The following is a 25,327-nucleotide window of genomic DNA, read 5'->3' on the forward strand; positions in this document are numbered from 1 at the left end:
TATTTTTTATATTTTTTTAATTAAATGAGAATTAAGCAGAAAATACTTTTATGTCCAGTCCTTCTTTAGGAAGGCTTGCTGAAATAAAATCATGCTTCACTTAGCCAGCAAAAAGAGATAAATTATTTGATTGTATTGGCATTGCACTGAATCTATAGTGGTTCTCAAATTTTACTATGTATCAGAATCACGGGAAGGGCTTCTTAAAATACAGAGTTTCAGATTCAGTAGTTCTGGGTTAGAGCTCAAGCATTTGTGTTTCTAACAAGTTCCCAGGAACCACATTTTGAGAACCACAGTGCTATAGATGAATTTGTGAGGAGTTGACATTTTTTTTTAATCCATGAACATGGTATATCCCTCCAATTACTTAGATCTTCTTTAGTTTTTCTTGGTGATACTTTGTAGTTTTCTGGATAAATGTCTTACACATATCTTGTTACATTTAGTTCTAGTACTTGATTTTTTTTGATGCAATTGTAATACTTTCGCTATGCGCAAACAATGAATCATGGAACACTACATCAAAAATTCATGATGTAATGTATGGTGATTAACATAACGTAATAAAATAAAATTAAAAAAAAATACTTTCATATATTTATCTTTATTTACCATACCAAATTCACTCATTAATTCGAATAGTGCATCAATAGATTTATTTGGATTTCCTGTATGGACAGTCCTGTCATTTGTGAAAAATGAGACTTCACCTCTTCAGTCCTTTTATCTTGCATGTATGGATGGATAGATGTAAGTATTTGCCTTATTGCACTGGCTAGGACCTCTTGTAAAATTTTGAATAAAAGAAGTAATAGCAAACATTTTTGTCTTATTCCTAATCTCAGTATTTTACTATTAAATACATGAAAAGGTACATTATTATTATGTATTGTCATGTGAGAAATGTAAATAACATTACACATCCGTTCAAAATGAGTAAAATTTTTTTAAGTACTGAATTGGCAATATTGTGCAGCAACTGGAACTTTCATACCCTGATGAGGTATGAAACTAGTACAACCACTTTGGGAAATTGCTTGGCATTATTTACTAACACTAAGCATATACATATACATATACTGTGACCCAAAATGTTCCACTCCTAGGACATTTGTCTGATCTCTTTTGACTTGGAGTGATATCAGTGTTTTATAGACACTAAAAAATTAAATCTACAACACAAGGGGAAAACTCTCTAAAATGGAAATAAGATTTTTTTTTTAGTATTTGAATTCTTAAACTATATAGGAATGTTATTTTATGCCTTTTCTGCCTTTTCCAAATCCAGTAATGAAAAAAAATCTTATTTTTTTATTGAACATAATTTCATTGCTCTTAATAATGAATTGTGGATCTCCCTGCTAATTATAACTTTTTACTGGTAGTAATAAATATATTTAAATATATGCAGTCATTTTATATTGTTAAACATGCTAATCTTGGACTCATGTTCATGATTTTATCCTGCCAATCCAGGGAAACTGAAAATTTTTTCAGTTATATAAAACCGATGTTGGTCATCAAAGGCCCACCATATACGTTTGTGCAGTTTGTTGTGCACGGCACATCCCAGGGAGCATTCTCGTTGTAATCTTACGTCATTGGTGCTCTAGCACTCTCAGATGTGAAAATCATACTACCATAAGCAGTCCTCAGTCATCAAGTCTGATTTTAACTATTGAAACAGATCTGTAAATATAAATAACATATAAAAGTCACCTAAGTACCTAATCCTAATTATTTTATGATTTTCTTTTGCCTGTAGCCTCAAGACATTCAGAAGACAGTATTAAAGGGAATCATTAACAGCCTATTACGAGAATGGAAAGGGTAATTTTAACTAATATTTAGCTAATCAATATAGATAATTTCTACATCCCATACATCTTTAATGTATATGCATATATTTTACTCTCAGAAAAGATTTTAGTTGTTTTAAAAACAGAGATCAGAAAGAAATTATAAACCATTTATAACAAAACAAAACACTTATGACAAAGCTTTTTAACTTGAGTTTTGTGACTTCTCAGGAGGGTTTATATGTGGGCTTCACAGGATCTGTGAATCCTTTAAAATTATATATAAAATTTGTTATGTACAGATATATGTGTGGTATAAAAATGGGATGCATAGTTACATCAGTAACCTAGAATTAAATTAAATGGACATTAAATTTAGCTTTGGATTTCTTGGTAGCTAGAGCAAAGTTTTTCTTCTTTCTAATATAAGGAAATGTAAGTTTGGCTACTGAAATATTTTTTTTCCTGGAACTAAATCTTGAATCATTATATAAGGAATGATGGGCAATGTAATTGATAATGTTCGAATATCACTGGATATGCAGAACACAACAATATACTTTGAAAAGTCCATAGTATTTAAATTGATAAATTATTTAAGTAGCATATAACTTAAATAATAGCTTCTACTAAAGCCAAAGGAATACCATTAAATTATAATTCAAATGTTTATATTAAGCCCCATTTAAAAATAATATCAAAATTATTGAATGTTAAGGGACACCTGGGTGGCTCAGTCTGTTGAACATCTGACTTTTGGTTTTGGCTCAGGTCATGATCTCATGAGTCTTGGGATCCAGCCCCACAATCGGGGCTCCGCACCCAGTGAGGATCTGCTTGAGATTGTCTCCCTCTGCCCACTCCCCATTCATGTGTGTGCTCTCTCTCTCTCTCTCTCTCAAATAAGTAAATAAATCTTTAAAAAAATTATTAAATGTTAAATGTACCCCATATTTTTTAATAGCATTGCTCTGATTTTCAAAGAAATTCATGGTTATTACATAAATGTAGAAAAGGCACTGCTAGTATTATTAAAAAAAAAAAAAGTAAACATGTTAACATATTGCCATCTTTTTTCTGGTCACCTTTTTGAAACAAATGAAATCATACTGTATAGTTTGATGTGATTTTTAATAGCATTTTTCCTAATTTGTCATTACGGTAGTAAATTTGCATTTTCCTTGAATTATATGGTTTTGGTTGAACCCGTAGTACTTCACTGAAAATGGAGAGATTTAGAGTGTAGGAGAGCTCCTGAGAGAAGTGGAAGCCCAGTGGCCTGACCCCGCCCCGGCCTGAGTCCCCTCTCATAAGCACACTCTCACCGCTTTCCAACCCTGCTCCTCAGAAGTGTGCCTGAGAGAGATTAAATGATAATTCGATGTGATTATCTATCAAAGGAGCATGTGGTCTTTACCCAAAAGTCTTGTTTTATTTTGGATTTTTTATAACAACAACAAGATCTAAAGTTACTGACTGTTTATTATGGGCTAGGCACCTTTCTAACAATCTTCCATGTATTTTTCATTGAATCTTCACTGCAATTTTATGAAATAGTTAATATGATTATTTTCATTTCACAGTGGAGGAAACTAATTTACAGAAAAGTTAAAGAAGTTGCCCAAGTTAACACAGTAAGTGCCTGAGTCAGGATTAGAACCTAGGCAGTCTGGCAAAGAGCCTGTGATCTCAACCACAACTTCAATGCCCAGAACTGTGTACTGCATTAAAATACTAGTACATGGGACAGGAATTTGGAAATTGTCATGGTATTGCTATAAAATGGAAAAAATAGGGCTCGCCTATCACCAGGAATTTCAATATTTATGAATTGCCCTGAGTGTTTTAAAATATTTTCAAATTGGGGCACCTCCAGCTCAGGTCATGATCCTGGAATAAAGCCCTGTGTTGGGCTCCCTGCTCAATAGGCAGTCTGCTTCTCCCTCTCCCTCTGCTTCTCCCCCTGCTTGTGCTCTGTCTGTCTCTCTCTGTCTCTGTCTCTCATAAATAGAATCTTAAAAATAAATAAATAAATAAAATATTTTCAAATGTAATTTCTAAAACATAACAGCAGTCCCATTCAGAAAATAGTCTGACAATTATGTAGACTATTATAGACAGAAATGGTTTAGAAACCTTGTAAACAATTTAAATCATTATTCAGTCAAGATAATTCTTCCACAAAGAAATGTTACTGACTAAACATTTCTGTATACACATGTGTATACGTATTTCAAATTTTAACACGTATGTTATATATTTATATTTCAGACTATGTAGCTTTACATTTTGTAAAGGTCATTTAGTACATTTGGGGCAGTGGTTTATGTTTTCAGATTTGTTTTGTAATTATAACAAAAGTAATCATTTGGTCATTTTCTTTTCTTTTTTTTTTTTTTAAAGATTTTATTTATTTATTTATAGGACAGAGAGAGACACAGCGAGAGAGGGAACACAAGCAGGGGGAGTGGGAGAGGGAGAAGCAGGCTTCCCACTGAGCAGGGAGCCCGATGTGGGGCTCGATCCCAGGACCCCAGGATCATGACCTGAGCCGAAGGCAGACGCTTAACGACTGAGCCACCCAGGCGCCCGTATTTGGTCATTTTATTTTCTTAAAGGAAATTCAAGGAGATACTGGGAGATGAACCTTTTTTCCCCCAGGATTTATTTTTGAAAAATTTCAAACCACAGAAAAGTTAAAGACAATGAAAACTCATATACCTTTCACCTAGATTCACCAGTTGTTAATTTTATCCCTCATTTGCTTTTTGCTTTCTCTCCCTGTGCATGAGTGTGTGCATAATTATTTTTTTTAGTAAATGGAAGACATCATGACACTTAACCTCTAATTACTTCAGCATATATTTCTTAATAACCTTTTCCTACATAACCATAACACTGTATCACACCAAACAAATTTAATGTTTTTCTAATAGTACTCTCCAAAATGCAGTCCACATTTAAATTTCCCCAGTTGTCTCAAAAGTGTTCTTTAATATCTGGGTTTTGGACCCAGTCAAGGGTCATGAATTGAATCTGGTAATCTTATAGGTGAACCATTTTTAATTCAAGAAGTTACTTTAGAGTATTTTTGAGAGTGTATTCAATAGAATCTGAGAGGGTGAGAAAGAAACACTCATCAGCTTTGGCAATAACAAAAACTCTTGGTCAGATTTGACAATGTGAAAATCCAGATTAACATGGAAAAAAATTACAAATTAGTTACATCTCAGAGGTATTCAAATATTAATTTAATTTCCAATTTAATTAGAAACATACTAGATGAATTTACCATGTGATTTGATTTGCAGATATTTGATATCTATCACTTCAGAAATAGATATATAAACACAGCGTATTTTCTTTCCTCAGAGCATCAGTATTCTTAAATGAGATATCAACTATCCTTTATTAAAACAAAAATATAAGTATTCTAAAATTGTTGATTATTCATCAGGCTCTTAACTCTTTCCCAAGTTAGTCATGATATTTACCTCATAAAATGTTATAGCCTACTTAATTTACCTTTCTCTTTTAAGATTTTCTTTATTTATTTGAGAGAGAGAAAGCCTGTGAGAGCACAAGTAGGGGGAGGGACAGAGAGAGAATCTCAGACCCCATGCTGAGTGCGGAGCCTGACACAGGGCTCTATCTCACAACCATGAGATTCTGACCTGAGCTGAAATCAAGAGTCAGATGCTTAACCATCTGAGCCACCCAGGCACCTCTACTTAATTCATCTTTTAGGTGTTTTCAGAACCAGCCAAGAGTAAGCACAGAAGAACCTATATTCCCAGCATATTACGAATCTGTTACTGTCTCAGTAATCATACATACTAACTTAAGTCTCATTTTTGGCTTTTACCAATGCAGTTCTCACAAAAACATATACTAATCATTTTTTGTTAGATGCTATAAGATTAAATACTAATCTGTAATCAATTATGCTTATTTCTTTTACAGTCCACGAACAAAAGATGATCTTAGAGCATATTTTATACTTTTACAGGTAAGAAAGCAAGAACTGAAGTTGTCTAATTCAAATCTCAGTCTATGCATGTGTTAAGGGAAATGATATCAAGTACTAAGTATTATTTTGTGCAACATTATTGATATTTTTTGATTATAGTGTAACCAGAGCACTAAAGTTATAACAAATAAACAATGGGAAGCTAAATTATCTTTGGGATTAAAATTTTAATGTAGTTCTTGCCTTTCTGCTGTGGTATTCAGGAACAAGCAGAATGGAAGCACCTTTTCTTCCTCCAGTCAACCTCTTATAACTAGCTTTAATGGGCTGCAGAACTTTCTTTTATTTCCCAACTAGTAGGTTTCTAACTTCTCTAGGTATTTTTAATAAATGCTTCCATTAGAATTCTAATGGAAAAATCAAGGTGATTGCTTATGTTTGCTAAAGCAAAGGTGATGAACTTTTTCCTCTTGAGAGAGACAGATTCGTAGATACAAAAAAATAAGGTCCAGACAAATGAAAAGCAATTTTTAGTTTGTATTATTTTTTTGAGAAAGAAGTATGTTATTACATGGCTAGCATACTGCTTTTGTATTAGTCTTTACAATTTACAAAAGGTGTTTGTATATATTATTATCTCATTTAAAGGTAAGAAAAAATTATGTTAAATAAGATACAGTGTTTAGTTAAATATTATGTCCAATAAAAGGAAATATGGACAGTAGGAATAAAAGAAGGGGGAGAAAGGAAAAAAGTAAAAGTGGGAAAAAGAAGTTAAGTAGACAAGAGGTAGTTGAAAGATATAAGAAGGGAAAGTAGAGGGTAGGAAGGACAAAAGCAAAACTAGAAGAAAGGGAGGAAATGTATGTAGATAGTAAAAGCTAGAGAAATGACAACCGAGGTTCAGATTTTGGGAGTGAGACTGTTAGTCAGCAGTAAGCTCCGCCCATGGTACCTTCTCAGGAGCACCACTCGGGGAGGCTCTCAGCAGGAGGCACTCTCTGTGAATTTGTCCTTGCCAGGAAGTCAGTTTTGTGAAAAATACATGGTGCTCTCTTAGTTCCCACAATTTCAGTTTATTTTTCAATGATACTATTTTTTTCCATGAAGTTCTGAAATGCACATTGTGATAAGAGTTCAGGTTGTAGAGATGTAACTAGAGGCTTCGAGCAACTCCTTCGGTGTCCCTTTGACATTTGAAAGTTGTCCGAAGCTGTGATGTGGCTCTCTCCTTGTTCTTTGTGAGACATGCACCTAATTCATCTCACAGTGGCAGAAGTTTCACAACCAGCTTTTACTTCATTTTTCTAGCATTCTTTTTTTTTTTTTAATCAAGGAAGAACCAGGTTTTTTGTTTAATTGGATGATAGTGATTGGCATGGAGCTAGGAGCCTTACATACATTTTCTTTTTTACTACTTAGAACAAGTAAGATAGATATTATCATTCCTATTTTAAAGATGAGGAAATTGAGAATCAAAGTTTAAGGAACACGCCTAAGTGATAGAATCAGCCCTCAGACCCAGATCTGTCTTAATTTCAAAGCCCATGCTCTTTCTGCTATACCACAGCCAAAATCGAAATTTCTGTTAAATAATTAAACAAATAGATTATTGTTTTATAGGATTTCACCCAGTATTTCATAATCTCAAATTTAGTTTCCTAATGTACCACTTAGTTCATTAAGCTTAGTGTCTTTCCTTTCACACGTTAACAAAATTTTAACACAATTATCTGTCATGTCTTTTTCAGAATCCTCAATTCAGTAATACATCTACGTATGTCATCTATGCTCACTTGCTGCGACAGATAGCTGCCTTAGTGGAAGCTGATCATCATTTCCTGGTTCACTGGCTTAAAAAGTAAATCACTCTGTCATATTAATAAGAACTCTTATAATCGTAGTTTCAAGTTTGATATTAGTGATTTTATAATAAAATATATTTAAATGTTTTCAGGTCTTTAGAAATGATCTCCTAATTAACAGTACTTCAAAGCCAATTATAAACATATACCTTAGTACCACAGAGAGGGTAATTAAAAATCTGTTTTTAAAGCAAGTAACCATTTTGCTGGTGCAAACTGTTGTTGAGGTTTCTATCCACTGCTTTCGCTTACTACACAGCACCTGCCTGTCAGTGGTTTTCGTATAGCTCAAGATGGTGACCAGATTTTCTCAGATACTATTTCAATTTGTGTCTTTTTATTTCCTATCTTGTCTCACCATTTCTTACATAGTCTCACCATTACTTACATAGTGCCTTTTCCTTACCTAATAACGTCAATCAGTCTCACCATTACTTACATAGTGCCTTTTCCTTACCTAATAACGTCATCATAAAATATAGGTTAGCCATCAATTTGAATTTATAAAAAATACAGTCTGTTTTTTCATAGAGCTATACTCACATAAACAATGACTTTTCTCCATGATTGATAAAATGTTAGAGGCAAAATATTTTCAGAATTAATTTTAAATAAAATCGGCTCTCATTATTCATGGTATTTATGTTCTATAAAGTCACTGCTAACACTGAATTAACAAATACTGAATCATTGATCCTACAGGACATAACAGGGTTAGGTTCCTATGAGCTGCTGGTCTAGCATCCCCATCAACCGATAAGTACATGATCTTATTTTTACTGCATTGCATGTAAAGACATCTTGTTTAATAGAAGTTATTGATTCATTAGCATTGAACTTGCGACCAACAGCACTATGACTAATGTCTGAAGAAATTTTATCTAACACAAGTTTATTCTCCATAAGGTACATCACATTCCTCTTGTGCTTTAGGAACACTAGACAGAACTTTAGCACTACATTTTGGCAACCATTTTAAAACACCAGAATTACTAATTAAAAAGCACAAAAATGTGGAAAATATGACACTAAACTGTAAAGAATACTCATTTACAGTATGGGAGCTAAAACAAGAAGGCAGAGTGTTTCTTTGTTCGACCTCAGCTGGGAAAATGCACATCTGGCAACTCACATTTTTTGCCCTTCTGCACATGCAAATGACCGTGACTGAAAGATCCACTAATATTGATTTTGGGGTTACCATTAAATTTTAGGAAGTAGGCAAATTTGCAAATACTGAGTCTAAGTAACAAGGATTGACTGAATATTGAAAGCCTTAAAAATGAAATGCCTAATGCTAACGTTGTAGTAATTTTGGTGTTTATTTCTTATTTAAGAAACAATACTCCAGGTAAGATTTGCATCTTTTCAAATATTTGGCAACTTAAGAAATAGAATTTGGGGGGATATTCTCAAATTTTATGTGTACAGGATACACTTTGATAGCTAACATATTGCCAAAATAGAAAATGTGATTTGATTGTAATTATTTCAAAATCTTTACCAGATTATCCCAGAAGAGGTTCAAACAATTGGTAGAGAGATTGCTGCAGTTTATTTCTTTGCGCCTGTTTCCTGCAAAGCCTGAAGAATTTCCACCTATAACAAAGTGTTCCTGGTGGATCCCATCAGCATCCAAAGTGTTGGCTTTACTTAGTAGGTTTTATTACTCTGTCTTCTCTTTTGTTAAATATTAGGGACATTTCTGTAAGGATCGCAAAGTACTGTAGAGGCATTCTTAAATTTTAAAACCTTCCTTTGAAGTGAAGAGTTGTGATTTATTTCCTGTTTTGATAATGGATTTCACATTTAATGTATAGCATGAAAAAGCTTTATGCATTTTATTGGGCAGTATTCTGTATTCTGGCCATCTGCTGCATGTGACCTGCTAAGTAGAGACCCCTAAGAAAACAGGCACTTGCGTTGATTCCCAAGAACTCCTAGGAGAGAACACACTGATGGGAAAGTAGTGTAAAGAGGGGCTCACCTCTGTACTCCCTTTACTATACTGTTCTAATCCCCACCACAAGTTGTTTTATAAAAGCAAGAAATGATTGGCTGCATCTGAACCACGATTTTTTTAAAAAATTTTATTTATTTATTTGAGAGAGAGAGAGAGAGAGAGTGAGCACGAGTAGGGGAAGGGGCAGAGAGAGAAGCAGACTCCCCCACTGAGCAGAGAGCCTGGGGTTGCAAGGTCAATCCGAAGACCCTGAGATCATGACCTGAGCCGAAGGCAGACACTTAACCCACTGAGCCACCCAGGTGTCCCCTGAACCACAATTTTAAAACTACTTTTTTAATTAGGAGCTACGGTTGGCTTAAAATAGGAATTTCTAGATAAAGTCTATCTGGTGAGCATGAAAATGTTCTTATTAGAATGAATCATGCACATGTTAGAAAAGATCATTGTTAGAATTTATCTTTACAGATACTGCAAACAGTTTGGTTCATCCTCCCCTTATTCCTTATACTGATTTCTATAATTCAACATTGGATCACATTGATCTCATGGAAGAATACCACACCTGGCAGAGCTTTGGAAACTCTCACAGGTACAATCAGAAGCTCATTTTGATTACTTACCTAAATGAAATACTATTCAAAATAATGACTGGATGTTAAATTTGTATAAATTCAAGTATGCACATATCTTTATATATAAACTTGTAGTTTAGATATCCAGCCCTGAAACATCATTATATTTCTTGAAGCATTTTCTTTTTCTTACATTTTGAATTTATGTACATGTTAATTTGGTTTTGGTTTGATTAACAACATCTTTTTAAGAAGGGCAAAGTTGTATCTTAGTATGCAAGTTTCTTATATCTTCTTCTTTTTTATGCTGTCATCCAGTACAGGGGTCACAAACTTTCTCTGTAAAGTACTAGATGGTAAATATTGTTGACTCTGGACTACACAAACTCTGGTATACGTCTGTAACACAAAAACAGCGTCAGACAATGTGTAAATAGACAGGTGTGTCTGTGTCCCAGAGAACTGTCTGTACACAGGTGCTAGAGCGTGTTTGTCCCCTGGGCCATAGTTCGCCAGTCCTCTTGTAACACAGTCGTCACGCACGTGCGCACATGCACACGTACAGCTCGCTCCTTTTCTCCTTCATTCTGTAGAAGAGGTGGTTGTCCCTTATCCACAATATAAAAAGAATGGGAGTTAAGCGAAAGGGCTTCACCACAAATTATTTATTACAATAGTGTAATAGGTTTGCAAAACCCTTGACCAAACTCTTTAATATGCTGCACCTATATCCACACTCACAGTTTGGATGAAACCAGCATGACTATGCCAAGCATCATTTTTTCCCAGACCATGTGGTATCTTGGAGAGGGTGTCTGTTCTAAAGGATACTTGAGAGATATGGTAGGGATATAAGTAACCTCAAAACCCCAGATTAGTTTATAAGTTGGTTCAATCTGCCAGGGACCCTTTCTGTCAGAATTGGCCCAAAACCATAGACTGGCCTTCTGGACATATCTCAGTCCACATCTGAACACTCAGAACTAAACAAGAATTGTTTCTGGGGACTTGGTTCTGTCGGATGGGTATTTTCTTGACAAAGTGTATTTATTTTACAAAGACCCTTTTTTCTCCAACTTTAATATAATTACAGTGTTGTAGACAAAACCACAAAACAACTCCAAGAGTTACTGTGCACATTTCAGTGGCATCTTTTGATACAGAGCCCTTCTGACCACTGTGCCACGGCACCAGTGTTCCGAGAAGGCGCTACAGGGGGCTCGGTCCCGTGATCCTTTCAGTGTGGGGGAAGCCAGCCTGGACTTAGAGGGGGACCTGGAGCCCGAGAGCAAGTCAGCTCTGGCAATGAGCAGCCACATCTGTTTATTTCAGTGTGTCACACACGGTATCACTTTTCTCTGTGCAGGACTAGGGAAGGGTTGAGCCACACTGTTTTAAAATACATAATAAGACCAAGATATACCCTACTAAGCTCACTGCACTTCTTTCATTTCCAAATTTTTAGTTAGCACTTAGTGATTCAAAACTATTACACATTAGTACCGAACAACTTTTATTAACAATTGCGTTCTGGAGAAAGCTGTTTTATTTGTGGGTCGCACTAGGGCGGTAGTCTCCGGTTTCCTCCTCATGCCTTCTTCACACCCAGTGCTTGACTATAGTTGGATGGATTCCAGCTGTAACTGATGGAGTCATTGCAGCCACTTCCGCTGGAGTCGGGCTCCTGAAGTGTCACTGTCACCTACTAGTTCTCTCTAAATGCATTTTTCTCTGGGTAGTTTGTGGCTTTTTTATGTAACACGGGATCAGCTCTGAAGGGAGGAAGTTAGTTATTTTCTTGACCTTTGATCATAATGTCGTGTCTTTACAAATACATACCATTTCATACTATTACACCATTAAACGCAATACCAGCAGCAGCATACTTTTATTTTATTGATCTTAAATTTATTACTTTGCTTTTTACTACTGTAGTTATTGCTAGATTTCCTCATTTCTGAAGCTTGCACATGAGAAATATCCATGTAATAATGGATTTTTATAATTTCTGCACATGAACTTTCTGTCCTCATCCTCCTTCGTGAGTACTTCTGCCTCCGGGTTCTGGCGTTGGCCATATTTTCACAGGTAATGATCTACAGGTGACTGTACATAAACTGAAATGAGTTGTGTAAACCATATACGTGGTTAGTACATTTCAGAATGTTAGATGTAGCTTCCTCTAGAGAATGAGCACACAGCGCGTCTAGTAATGATATGGACTTCACAAGGCTGTGGGGATTAAAAGAAGTGATGCACATAAAGTCATTTTGTAAATGGTAAAACACAATACAAAAGTAATGTTTTATATTGTTAGGAGGGGTACCTTAGATATTCCCTTAGTATAATTTTGCTAAAAATACACCATTTTGCTTTTTCTGTTTTCACTTGTTGAGCAGGTTTTCCTTCTGTCAGTACCCATTCGTTATTTCTATAGCTGCAAAAAAAATCATTATTCAAAGAGACTCAGAACAACAGATGATAAGCATCGCAAGGGTAAGCCAGCTACAAAAACATATTTATGCTGACTATAATCAATATAGTAAATAATTTAATAAATAAATCAAATGTCTTGTGAATTGTTCTAGCATAATCAGGAAATGTTAAAAGTAAAATTCATTTTATAACTCCCTCCAAAAGTGCTTAAACCTGTTCACGATACAGGAAAGAGATACCCCTCATCATATTATAAATAGAGCAGGAAGATGCAATACCTCTCACAGACCAAAGTACTGGGAACTTGTTGGACATCATGCCGTGGATACCATATTCCAGCTCCACGGTAGCCAGCGGAGCACTGGCGGAGGCTACAGCGAGCACACCACTCAAACCGCTGCCGCGTGTTCTAGGCTTTATGAAAATCAAACAGGAACAACCCAAAAATTAGGAGATGTACAACCTTGGGAAACTGAGAAATATGTCCAGGAGAGGTGAAAGATGTTTTATGGATTCTTAGGAAACCAAAAGGCATGGAGACCCATAGAAACTGGAGTAGCAGCCAGACTGGCTGTAGGCAGACCACCCAGCAGGATGAAGTTTATCTCTGGGCCTGTCCTTACGTGTCTCAGCACAGCACAGGAAAACTTACGTATGCTATCTAAGAGAGATGGACTGAGTGAGCAGTTTTTCTTTTATTAGAGCTCTAGACTATACATTTCAATGCCCATATATTTTGAGTATCTGCTTTCGGGACACTCACTACTTTAAAAATTAGAGGGAAGGTTGGCAGTAGTCTTAAAGAGATCCTCAAAATAAAAAGAAATGATTTCCATGTCTTGTCCAAGAATATAAAAACATTCCTAAAGTATAAATTATAATACTTTAAAATGCTTTAAAAAATAAGAAATGTTTATTCTTCAGTAATTCAGTTCCCAGAAGGTGAGTATTTTTTTCTATCACAGAGCAGGACAAAAGAGTTGAGTGACTGGTGACATCCCAGAGTCAGCTCACACTGACTATGAGAATATTAGAAGAAACGTTATTGCCTGTGTGTACCAAGGGAGTTCCAAAGCCACTCTACCCCCCTGAAAAGTAAATTTAAACAGGTATATTTGGCATCAGAATTATTACTTAATCTCGGGTAGATATTGGCTCAAAGATTAGTCTATACAGCTAGTTATTTGGCAGTTTCTGTTAGCTGCATTTATGCAATTTCATGTGCCTTTTTAGTACTTTTTTACTTTGGGCTATGACTTTTTTATATTTGTAAAAAAAAGAAAATCTGAAGAGCTAGAAGTTTATCTCCGTTCCTCTGAGCAGTTTTCTGCCATGTCACTTACACCTAAAACATCAAATATCTCCTTTTATGGAATTTTCTTCTAATTAAAAGGAGAGTGGCAGCTGTAGACTCTGTCACAGGCTGTCTTCCACCGAGCATGGACACAAGTGAGGAGAGATTGAAGAGTTAAGTGGCATTATCTGTTCTTATGGGTGTTTCCCAACATTTTAACTTGTAAACAGCCACACCACTTAGAATTAATGGCTGGTGATTCTATTGACACAAGGACAGACAGCCTTACAGGTAGTTAATGTAAACAAGAGCTTATATGGTATCTGAAGTTGCAAAAGAGATTCCCCAACTAAAAATAACTTCCTCATCAGACTGGATCTAAATTCTACCTTCTAGGGATTACTTCTTTCCTTCGAAGCATTTTCTATTAAATATTCCTGATGGGAAGAGTAACCACTAAGCCTTGTCTACCATTAGCATCTTAGTATAAATTTGTTTGCTGGATATTTCCAGTGTGGTGGCTTTCCAGGAGCTAGACTATGAACATAACGTAGGAAAGGGTAGGATAATAGGCCCATAACGTAGGATACCATCCCAGGAATATAGATCTGTCTGAGCATCAATGGGAGAACCCAGAGAAGAAGAAAAAAAGCAAAACTATTAAAACCCTTTAAATTAGAGAAATGAAGTGCTCTGAATTAGACTGTTTTATTATAGTAATCTACAAAATCATGGACATAGCCTTATACAGATTTGTAGTATTAAAATTTTATCTACTAAAGCACTTCACTGCATTATTTAAAATGTCTGAAGTGTCATCTCTAGTCTACAATAATTTTTCTTTCCTACCAAAGAAGATGAAGTAGTCTGATAAGAATTATTTAATTAAATTAAATTCTATAAATTGTACAAGCATGTAGACTTCCTATGATACTTAACTATTTCTAATAGGTATTTTTAATGTGTTTTTTACATACTCATTACTTATATTTTGAAAAACCATAGATTTTTTTTAAATTACCCCTATTTCTATTACCCAGACATTTCCATTACCCAAACATAACATACACAAACTGTTAATATTTTAGTAAATTTTCTTTTGATATCTCTTCTCTATATTATCTTTAAAAGGCAATAGAGTTGAAACAATTTTGTATACACACTTTTGTTCCCTGCTTTTTTCACTTGTACCTTTCTTAAATATTTTCCATGTTATTTACATAATTATAACCATCCATTTTAATAGTTGTATTATATTACATTAGATAGATACATATATTATATATTTCTAAAGTTTTACTTTTATAGGTAGTGCTGTGATGAGCATCTCACTGCATATTTTTTGTGTTTAGAATTCCCAGAAGTGGAATTATTGGGACAAAGGGTATTAACATTGTTAATGTTTCTGATAAATACTGATAAACTACTTTCTAAAAGTAGATTAACTGTGCTTTTCCAGTAAATTCAGTATCTAAAAAGCTTAAGCCAGGTTTATCATCAATAGTATATACCTCATTTCAAATGTTCCCATTTTATGTTTATACTTATTAAACAAATAGCCTTGCTATTTGAGAGATAAGACATATGGAAACTGTAATGCAACATTCTTTACTATAGAAGGTGAATTATTTTTGGTCCTATATTTTGAACCCCCCTTTGGTTACCATTGCTTCAAAATGAAAAGATATATACAATTAATATATAATAATAATTTGTGTAATTGAGTTTATGAAAATATTTATATGAGAGATGGCATAGAGAAGGATATAAGTGATTTTTACTACAGTGCTAAAATGTTTTAAATGAAATTATAGTTTAAGTAAAAGTAAAAATGTTTGCTTTCTTTTTTAAATAGCAAAGTCTGGTGGATAAAGTATCTCGAAGACAGAGACCTGATATGAACATGTTATTTCTAAATATGAAAGTAAGACGGACACATCTGGTTAGTGATTCGCTTGATGAGGTATAGATCATTTATTCCAAAATGGTACTAATTGATTAAAGCTTTAAATAAATTCTACAATATGGTGTATTACTAAAGTCTTAGTAATCTGTTTTTCATTTTGGTATGCCAGTAAGTGTGCTTCCTCATACTCTGGTACCATCGTTAAAATCAGTTGTGTATTCACAAATAAGCCTTATGTTCATTATTTATATGTTTATTAATGGTTTGTTGTTAACTCCCCAGAAAAGGATTTTATGTAGAACACTTAAGTGAGCAATTTGTGTTTCTGAATATGTAACTTAGATTCTGGACCCACCTTTGTTACTTGTTGGGTATGTAACAAGTCATTTTAACTTCTCCAGGCCTGAGATTACTCATCTTTAAAATTAGAGGTCTGACCTCCAGGGGATATTGAGTGTACTCAGGCCCAAACCTACTTTGTTTGTACGGAGCTTCATGTATGTACAGTGCTTCAGCCAGATCTTCATGTGGCTATTATAAGATAATGGCTAATTTCATTATGTGATTTTTAAAATCAGGAAGGAAAGTTAAAGAAAAGGAAATGAAATATTTTATGATATAACCTGCTAAATTAAAATCTTGGAGGCAATATGATACCAGGAGACAGGAACTTTGGGCAAGGTACTTGACCCTCTAATTCTTTCTCTTGATCTCTACAACAAACATAATAATGTTTAATTCACACAGTAACTGACAAATTATTGGATGAATGGATGGAGTGAGTTTTGTGACATTGTAAATAAAGATAAAGATTGCCTAATGCATTTCCCAGAATTAAAAAAGTTAATTTCCTTTTTACTGCCCTTTGTTCTTCTCTACCATATAATTTTTTCAAATAGTTAACCCGGAAAAGAGCAGACTTAAAAAAGAAGCTGAAAGTTACATTTGTAGGGGAAGCTGGTTTGGACATGGGTGGCTTGACTAAAGAATGGTTCCTTCTTCTAATTCGCCAAATTTTTCATCCAGATTATGGTGAGTATTCAGTTTTTATGAACCGTGTTTCTTCATAATTGTTAGATTAAGTAGGCACTCTTATTTTTAACCTACCCTATGACTTTATAGATTTTTTTGTCAACCATAAATGTTGAGTAATTTAAGGATTGTTATTTACATTTTTAAAAGTGAGCAAACTGATAATTGAAATGTTCATTATCTTACTGGGAATCCTACACAATAAAGACTGAAAGTATATATTTGCAAGGCAGCATCCTCATCTTTCCTGAATAAACTAAATGCATAAAAATTTGTCATTGAAATAAAGAACATTCAGAATTTAAAAACAAGACTGTAGTTTGCTCTACACTAATACTTGAAGCCTCTTTCACTAGATTTTGAACCATTTTGATAAATAAGAATTCATTAATTAATTTTTAAGACAAAAGTAAGCTTTGAAATTTAAATTTTATCTTATTTAGAGAAAACACCTAGATAATCCTTAGTGTCTATAAAAGATTTTTCTTCAAAGAGAGTTTTAAGTGTTTTTCTTACTCTTTATTTTGTATATATGTATATATAACCTCTTTCTGGCAATGGAAAATAGAGATGACATGGATGAATTAAAATCTCCAGATAATCCTCAAAATTAATTTTGATCATAACTTATAAAACTATCGTTTTTATAAAAGAAAATCAACTGATTTAGTTTTCTCTTTTTAACCCATTTATACCCTTGGTTCAGGATGCCAATAAACAGTAAAATGCTCTTACACATTGTGCATATATTTTATATATTTTAACATGAAAGATGGTCTGTAATGGAACTATTGCTGAAATGTCTTGCTTCTAATAGATGAGATATTATGTACATTTTTAGTACTTTGATTTTTTTTAATCAGTCATGCTAATGAAATTATGTTTCTTTTTTTCAGGCATGTTTACATATCACAAGGATTCACACTGCCATTGGTTTAGCAGTTTTAAATGTGATAACTATTCTGAATTCCGATTGGTTGGAATTGTATCCTTTAAACGTTCCACTAGGAGGTGCTAGTACACTAGAGATTTTAAATTTTATCTGAATTTTGGAAAGCTGTTCACATTAAGCCTTTTATTCAGATTTAACATTCTTGTCAAAATTACTAATAGATTTTCAATTATTTGCAGTATCACAGCTGTATGTCACCAGACTTAATTAATTAAAAGGAATTATGAATTTTTTATATTTTTCTCTGAAAATATCTCAAAATAAAAATAGTTATTTCCTATTTCATATATTATCTGATTTATCAGAAAATTAGGACATTTTTAAAATTAAAGTATACTTTCCATTCATAATGAACTATTTTTCTGTTCTTTTACTTTGTGCTTATTTCGCTTAGCTTAATAAATTGAAATTGTGTAAATTAAATCTAGGTCTTTAATATGCCCTTAACTCTGGAAACGTCCACACAAATTAAAAACTGAATGGAATGGGAATATTTAAAGTATATGGCATTATTGTATAGTGTTTTTAAAATTATATAAATCCCTGTGCCGTCCTCTGATCCCTGTCAGGTGTAGTGGAGAGGACATTCCTGCATTGGGTAGGGGATTGGAAAAGATACCTGCCACATTAACTTTTTTAATTTTAAGAAATATAATTGTCTGTGGAAGAAAGGAGGGAAGAGTAAATAAATGAGCAAGCACTGGAGATACCTATGTTAAAAGAGGGGGAAATATCCAGCTTTAAAATGTTTACCATCTAGCTGGGCAGATGACCACCACCAGTTCAAGGTCATCTGACTCATGACTCTTTGACATTAAGTGCTAAGGAATTCTGAGAAGGAAAAGAGTCAGTGTATTCTTCCCAGACAAGGTAGAGGTTTAAAAATGGAACAGTTCTATCTGATTAGCACAGGGCTGGAGAGAGTAGGACACAGACTTAGGAGAATGGCTAGAAACCAGGCTGCATTGTCCTGGGCTTGTTACAGAGAAGTGTGCAGGCCCCTTGATTGAAGCAGAGGGCACCCTGAGTTACAGAGGACACCTTGAGCAAAGGAATCAGGAGTGATCTTAGGGCTTGGAGTGTTCAGTTGCATTTGTTGAAATAAATCCTGAGGAATGTATATTAAGATTGGGAAAGTGGATGGAAGAAAAGTTAGCAGGGAGAAAACTGCACATTAAGATGGTAAACTACTTTGAAATTTTATATATGTCGTCATGTCCAAAGGTCCAGAGCACAAAGTTCCACAATCTGGAGTGCTCATCACTTCTTAGACGTCTATATTTATAGTGTTATCTACAGTAATCATTTGTTGAATGTTTCAGTTTCATTGAAGGCCTGAGTCACCAATACTTCTCACTACAAGCTATTTGAATTCCCTGATATATATGTTTGTCATACTTTACATTCTTATCACAGCTTAGATTTGGATGATATTTTGACTTTCTAATATTTATAATGCAGTATTAGATCTTATTTAGCTTAAATCACATTTTTAGAATGGTGCTATCCATAAAATCATAAGTTTACTAATTGGCTTCTTTTGCAGTAGGCACTAGTTTCTATTGAATCATTACCCAAAAGAGTGAGCACATTAAGAATATTTACATATGCTGCATATTTCCAGTTAATTAATTAAATCTAAACTTAAATGATTATAGCCACTACTATCTCATTATTATGTGTATTTATCTCACATGCACACTCACAAAAATACTATAAAAAGTGAGATTGATGCCCAAAAAGCATGATAATATAGGAAATATATAGGAAAAATGTGACATGATAATGGATTATGATCATGTAAGTAGGTGATAGATCTAACAAAGGTGAGAAGTAAAAATTGAGAACACACATTCTATATTGAGAAAATATAGTTGGTTCTGTACATATTTTCACTTTAAGTTTCAGGACCAGAGATTTGTTGTTCTAGTAGTCCTGCCAGCATTGCATTCCTAATACTTCAGTTTTAAATATAGTAAGGCTTCGGAGTTTACAAGAAATGTTATATAGTGAAACCTGTAATAATTATTATAAAATGTTTTGAAGATTGCATGAAGAGCCATAATATAACAATTTTTTTAAACTAGAAATGCTTTCACCAAAAGGGCATTGAAACAGGGTTTTTAAAATCTACCCTGTTTGCACCACCTGATGCCTCAGTGGTCCAGCGGAATTCCCCCATCCTCGTCTCGTCCTTGCTTCAACCAGCACGGGCTGACTTAGTGTGAAATGAAACACTGTAGTCTGCATATGAAACTGCCCTGTGGCAAATCTTACAGGGCTACTTCCTCATCTGCTAAGAACCTGCCTTTAGGGTTATAATTTTTTTTTTTAAGTTTTAATGAAAAATGCTTAGAACTTGTCCCTGTGGTAGATGATCATAAATGGTAACCATCCTAGTATTATGGTCACTATCATTGTTGCTATTATCATGAGTATGGAAGTATATTAGATCTCATTTTCAGTATCTCTCTCTAGAATACACTGCTCGGTCTCTGTTGATACGGTTACCTATAAAATAATATATCTATTCCTTAAATTACTATTAACTTTCATTCTGCCTTGGCAAATTGAAATACTCGTTGTCTTCCAATTTTTAAAAATTATTTTCAGTAATTTATCCAGCCCATATGTTTAGATTTCCTTTTGAGCCTATAAAATTAATGACTTCTTTAATAACTTGGTATAATACTCTTTATTTGACAGCTGAAATATGACATTTAAAACCCCTCTTTCAGCAAATGGATAAGTTACATTCTGCCATATAAGTAATAAATAAAATGTAATTGGGCAGGGTTTATATATATATAACATCTGTAGTTTTTAACCTCAACACTTTGTGTACACTCCAAGTAATAAAAGCCTTTCAAGTATTTCTGTAGGAGAGTAATTGTCTTGTTAGCCTATCAGTAGCGTGTGTGTACATCTGTGTGTATGTGTGTGTAATTGTCCGTGTCCATATGTTTATTCGGTTCAGCTCTCTTTACATAGTCTGTATTTAGTTTTAAAATAGTTAAAATGATAACCAAAATTAGTAGTGTATTCTGCATTGGGTTCTGAATAAATTGCTCCTTCTAATTATAAAATCACCAACATCATTTAAATTTAGAATAAATTTAGAAAGTGTTTTCTTGTATGTCAAATAATTTATGAAATGTCTGAAATTGCTGTCTGTTGTGATCTTAGATAAATTTTCCTGGGGAAATCATCAAATACTATCAACCGACCCCCCCCCCTTTTCACATGACTTTTGGTAATCAAGGAATTATATTATGTAAAATAAAGGGAAAATAAAGAAAAAGAAGTATGTGGGATTAATTAAAATCAGTGTTAGGTCTGAAAGAAGTATGCAAGAAATAGACTGATGCATAATTCAAAACTCATTTGTTGTCATGGATTTTATGTTAATGCTTAACATTCAGTATGCATAGCTTATGGGACTAGCTGTTTATAACAGCATTACCTTGGATATTCGTTTCCCCCCCTGCTGTTACAAGAAATTATTGAGCCCTCCCATCATTCCTAGTGATCAGAATATACCAGTAGGCATCTGCAGTGTGACCACTGACGACTTGTGTCAAATTATGCCTGTAAGTATAAAGTTATTAGCATCTTATTCCTTAATGCTAGGTCATCTCTCTTCCACCTGAAGTCTTTCTCCTAATGCTATTCTTATTTTCAAATATAGTTTCCCTCCACCTATGTTACCCATCTCCTTCTTCATCTAGCTTTCTCCTTCCTCCTAGAGAGAGATCACCCACTTTGCTGCACTCCTGAGCTCTTACAGCATAGCAGAACAGGCTTTGAAATGAGGGAGATAGAGATTAGAATCCAGGCTGTGCCACTTACTAGCTCAGTGAACTTGGCTAAGTTGTTTAACCTTTATGAGCTCTAGTTTCCTTATGTGATCAGTGGGATAACAAAACTTATATACGGAGCAATTATATGAGATAATAAAGCCCTTAGTACTTGATTACTTCTGTGGATTCTTATTAAGATGATACTGTGCTATATCAGTAACAGTGTCTGCAAAAACATCTCTAAAATAAATACAACAAATGAATTTCATGGTACTGCCTCTTATAACATTCCTCTGTTCAGAAATTAGATTTCTCATCATCAAATTTAATCAAAGATTAAAATTTAGTAGAGGAGGAGATACTATACATATCCTTCTGATAATCCCCTATAATAATATTATTTTTTACAGCTGAGTTTTGATAACTGTTGGTCAGCAGAAAATTCTTGGTAATATCTTTAGCAAATAGCCTAGATGTGGAGAATCTCTGTTGCTAAGTATTCCTATCTAAATATCCCTGTGTTTTAATGATCCAGGGAGTTTGGTGTAGGAGGTGCCTTCCTGTGGAAGTTGAGAAATCTCTCCAGAACATGTTTGGTTAGACAACTACTCTTCATACTCCCCAGGGGGTTGACATCAGACACATTTTTGGAAGTTGGGTTTAGGATATTTTCAATTAAGGGCATAAATCCACATTTTTGTAAGACTTAATAGTGGGGCGCCTCGGTGGCTCAGTCGGTTGGGCATCCAACCCTTGATTTTGGCTCAGGTCATGGTCTCAGGGTTCATGAGATCGAGCTCCGAGTGGGGCTCTGTGCTGGATGTGGAACCGGCTTAAGATTCTCTCTCTCCCTCTGCCTCTACGCCGCCCCCCCCACTGGAGCATGCACACTCTCTCAAAAAGAAACAAAAAACAAAACAAAACAAAAATGACTTAATAGTTAGAAAAATAGTATGATGTGAGAGTGCACAAGTTCATAGAGCGGACTCTGATTAAGAAACTGAAAGTTTGGGGTGCCTGGTGGCTCAGTCGGTTAAGCATCTGCCTTCGGCTCAGGTCATGATCCCAGCATCCTGGGATGGCCCCGCAGTTGGGCTCCCTGCTCAGTGGGGAGCCTGCTTCTCCCTCTCCCACTGTCCCCTGGCTCGTGCTCTCACTCTCTCTCAAATAATAAATAAAATCTTTAAAAAACAACAACGACAACAAAGTTCTCCCTTCTATAGTCTTGTATCTGCAGCACACTAGCTATGACTCTGGATTATTCACTTAATTTTCTTACCTGTAAAATGTTGGGAATAGACTAATCTCTGAGTACCATCTCATTTTAGATTTTTGTAATTTTTTTAATTGCACATATTAAGTTTCTGTCAAATTTTTTACCAATTTTCTAATTTTATTACTAGTTTTTGCCAATAAATTGCCTAATTTTATGATTAAAACTATTCAAATTTGACTCATTTAGAGCCAGCTTTTTTTTAGTTAATAATGGATATTTTATGAATGACTACACTGAAATATTATTTTATATTATGGAGCTGAAGTTTTCACTGTGCTAATTTCATATTCTTATGTTGGCCCTTTAATAATGAATCAAGACTCCTACAGCGTGGTGCTAATAAATGCAGTAATATTCCACTGTTTCCTTAGACAAACCACCAGGATTGTCCTGCGGCAACAATAACAAATCTTCCCAACCTTAACTTTGTGAAAATTACTCTTGAGGGTTTTAGTTCAGAACAGAGGAGACTCAAGCATATCCTTGAATCAGCAACTATGATATCTCTTCTGCTTAAGTCACTCCCAAATATGTTGTATTAAATAAGGCCAGGATGGGTATTCAAATGGTGTGTAAAAACAGTATTCAGTATATTCACACACTCTTTATCTAATTATAGGTTTACAAAATCCTAAAAAGTTTATACAGGTAATTAATAGTATTTTAGAAATAGCATATTACAGTTAAGAGTCTAAGATTGACAATATAGGTAAACAAAAAAAAATTCTCAACAAAAATAGGGGTTTGAAAATACAAAGTCTGGAAATAAAGGGCCTATAATCCCAAATAAAACAGATCTGAATACATAACTTCATAACCTATTGACTTTGTATTTTGTCATTAAAAATTTCATCTCTGGGGGCGCCTGGGTGGCTCAGTCGTTCAGCATCTGCCTTCGGCTCAGGTCATGATCCCAGGGTCCTGGGATCGAGCCCCGCATAGGCTCCCTGCTCCGCGGGAAGCCTGCTTCTCCCTCTCCCACTCCCCCTGCTTGTGTTCCCTCTCTAGCTGTCTCTCTCTCTCTCTGTCAAATAAATAAATAAAATCTTTAAAAAGAAAAAAAAAAATTTCATCTCTGAAAGATGATGGTAAGTCCTTTCCCCTGGGTTCACCTGGTAGTCTCTGGAGTTCTTAAAAATTGCAAACTCCCAATTATAATTTTCAGCATTCATGATTTTTATTAATAATTGAAGCAAATGATGACAGTCATACCATATTTATGCCAGCCTAGATTTGTATAAAATTTTCTGATTTTAACAGAATGGAAAATTCATTATGTATTTAAGATCATTCTATGCTGTTGTTTACCTTTTCCTCTAATAATTAAAAATAAATTAAAACTTTAATTTTGTTCATAAAACCTGAAAAATATCTTTAAATATTGGGTCAGTTTTTCTGTTTGTAAATCTTTGTTCACGGATATCATGAGTTATAGGAAAATACTACTTCTGCTGTTCCCAACTCTGGGGGAAAGAGAAGGGCACTGTAACCGAAATGTAGAAACCATGTGCCATGTATGAACTGTGTTTTGATGCTTAAAAGATGAATCCTAAGACAGCAGATTTTTTAAGAATATACGTTGAAAAATACTACGAATTCATAAATAGTAATGTTGCTGATAGCAGTGAATTATGATGGAGACTGTGCTCTTCACTCACTGCATAAGAACAGATCCGAGTTATGCCTCTGTCATTTGAACTGGATGTTTTCTTCTTACGTGACTTTCCGAGTTTTTCCAAGCCTTTCATGTGGTAGAAATCATTAACAAACATTTTGTGCCCTGGAAAAATGTATCCCAAATATTATCTTTAGTTCAAAATCTGAAAGAGTATATCTACTCTATCTCACATGAGTTCACTATGGTAGATCTGCTTAACTATTTTAGGTAGTATTATTTGATTAAAAACACAGGTAACAGATTTCTTTTTACAGGAGTTGGCCCATGGGCTAAGTGAACTCCTATCCTATGAAGGCAATGTTGAAGAAGATTTCTATTCGACATTCCAGGTACCGTTAAGGGCAAATAGCTTTCTGTTAACCAGGTATTTCATATATGAAAAATGCCATTTGTTATTCAATATCTATCATTAGAAAAGAGGAATGAGGATTAATCAACACCCACCATCCCTTATCATAAAGGGTCTTAACCTGATAATGCAGAGACAATACAGCAGACACGTGAAGATGACCAGTCAAGGAAAGTGCCTAAAGAAACTCCCCAAGGGTGCAGGTACTCTGCTAGGCACCTGGCATATTGACTTAATTCAGCTACCTTCTCAGAGCTTTTCAGCTTCTAAAAAATAAGCCTCTCCTGTAGCTTCAGTACAAGAAGTTAGGAGCAGAAACTAATGGATCAGACCAAAATGGTCTCATTTCCTCTCCCCTAACAGTAATTGGGAGATGGAAGTCAGAGTAATCCACAGAGCTCCAAAGACCTGAGTATTATCTAAACGGCC

At 34.5% G+C, this 25,327-nt stretch overlaps 1 protein-coding gene across 5 annotated transcripts in view; it reads left to right on the plus strand.

The window, feature by feature from the left end:
• HECTD2 (HECT domain E3 ubiquitin protein ligase 2) overlaps positions 1 to 25,327 on the plus strand; it is a 105,133-nt gene that overhangs the window by 70,649 nt on the left and 9,157 nt on the right. For 2 of the 5 annotated variants that reach the window (XM_032432198.1, XM_032432197.1), the window contains exons 6-16: positions 1,769 to 1,833; positions 5,766 to 5,811; positions 7,524 to 7,633; positions 9,145 to 9,293; positions 10,069 to 10,192; positions 12,575 to 12,671; positions 15,761 to 15,868; positions 16,711 to 16,843; positions 17,740 to 17,828; positions 21,227 to 21,385; positions 24,804 to 24,878. In XM_032432198.1, the coding sequence (XP_032288089.1) occupies positions 1,769 to 1,833; positions 5,766 to 5,811; positions 7,524 to 7,633; positions 9,145 to 9,293; positions 10,069 to 10,192; positions 12,575 to 12,671; positions 15,761 to 15,868; positions 16,711 to 16,843; positions 17,740 to 17,828; positions 21,227 to 21,385; positions 24,804 to 24,878 (1,155 nt within the window). Of the gene's footprint in view, positions 1 to 1,768; positions 1,834 to 5,765; positions 5,812 to 7,523; positions 7,634 to 9,144; positions 9,294 to 10,068; positions 10,193 to 12,574; positions 12,672 to 13,576; positions 14,540 to 15,760; positions 15,869 to 16,710; positions 16,844 to 17,739; positions 17,829 to 21,217; positions 21,386 to 24,803; positions 24,879 to 25,327 lie in introns of those variants that run through there. The other 3 variants (XM_032432199.1, XR_004302680.1, XM_032432200.1) reach the window with 3 other exon arrangements.

Source organism: Phoca vitulina, unplaced genomic scaffold, assembly GCF_004348235.1.
Source record: "Phoca vitulina isolate PV1807 unplaced genomic scaffold, GSC_HSeal_1.0 scaffold48, whole genome shotgun sequence".
In the NCBI taxonomy this organism is placed as follows: Eukaryota; Metazoa; Chordata; class Mammalia; order Carnivora; family Phocidae; genus Phoca; species Phoca vitulina.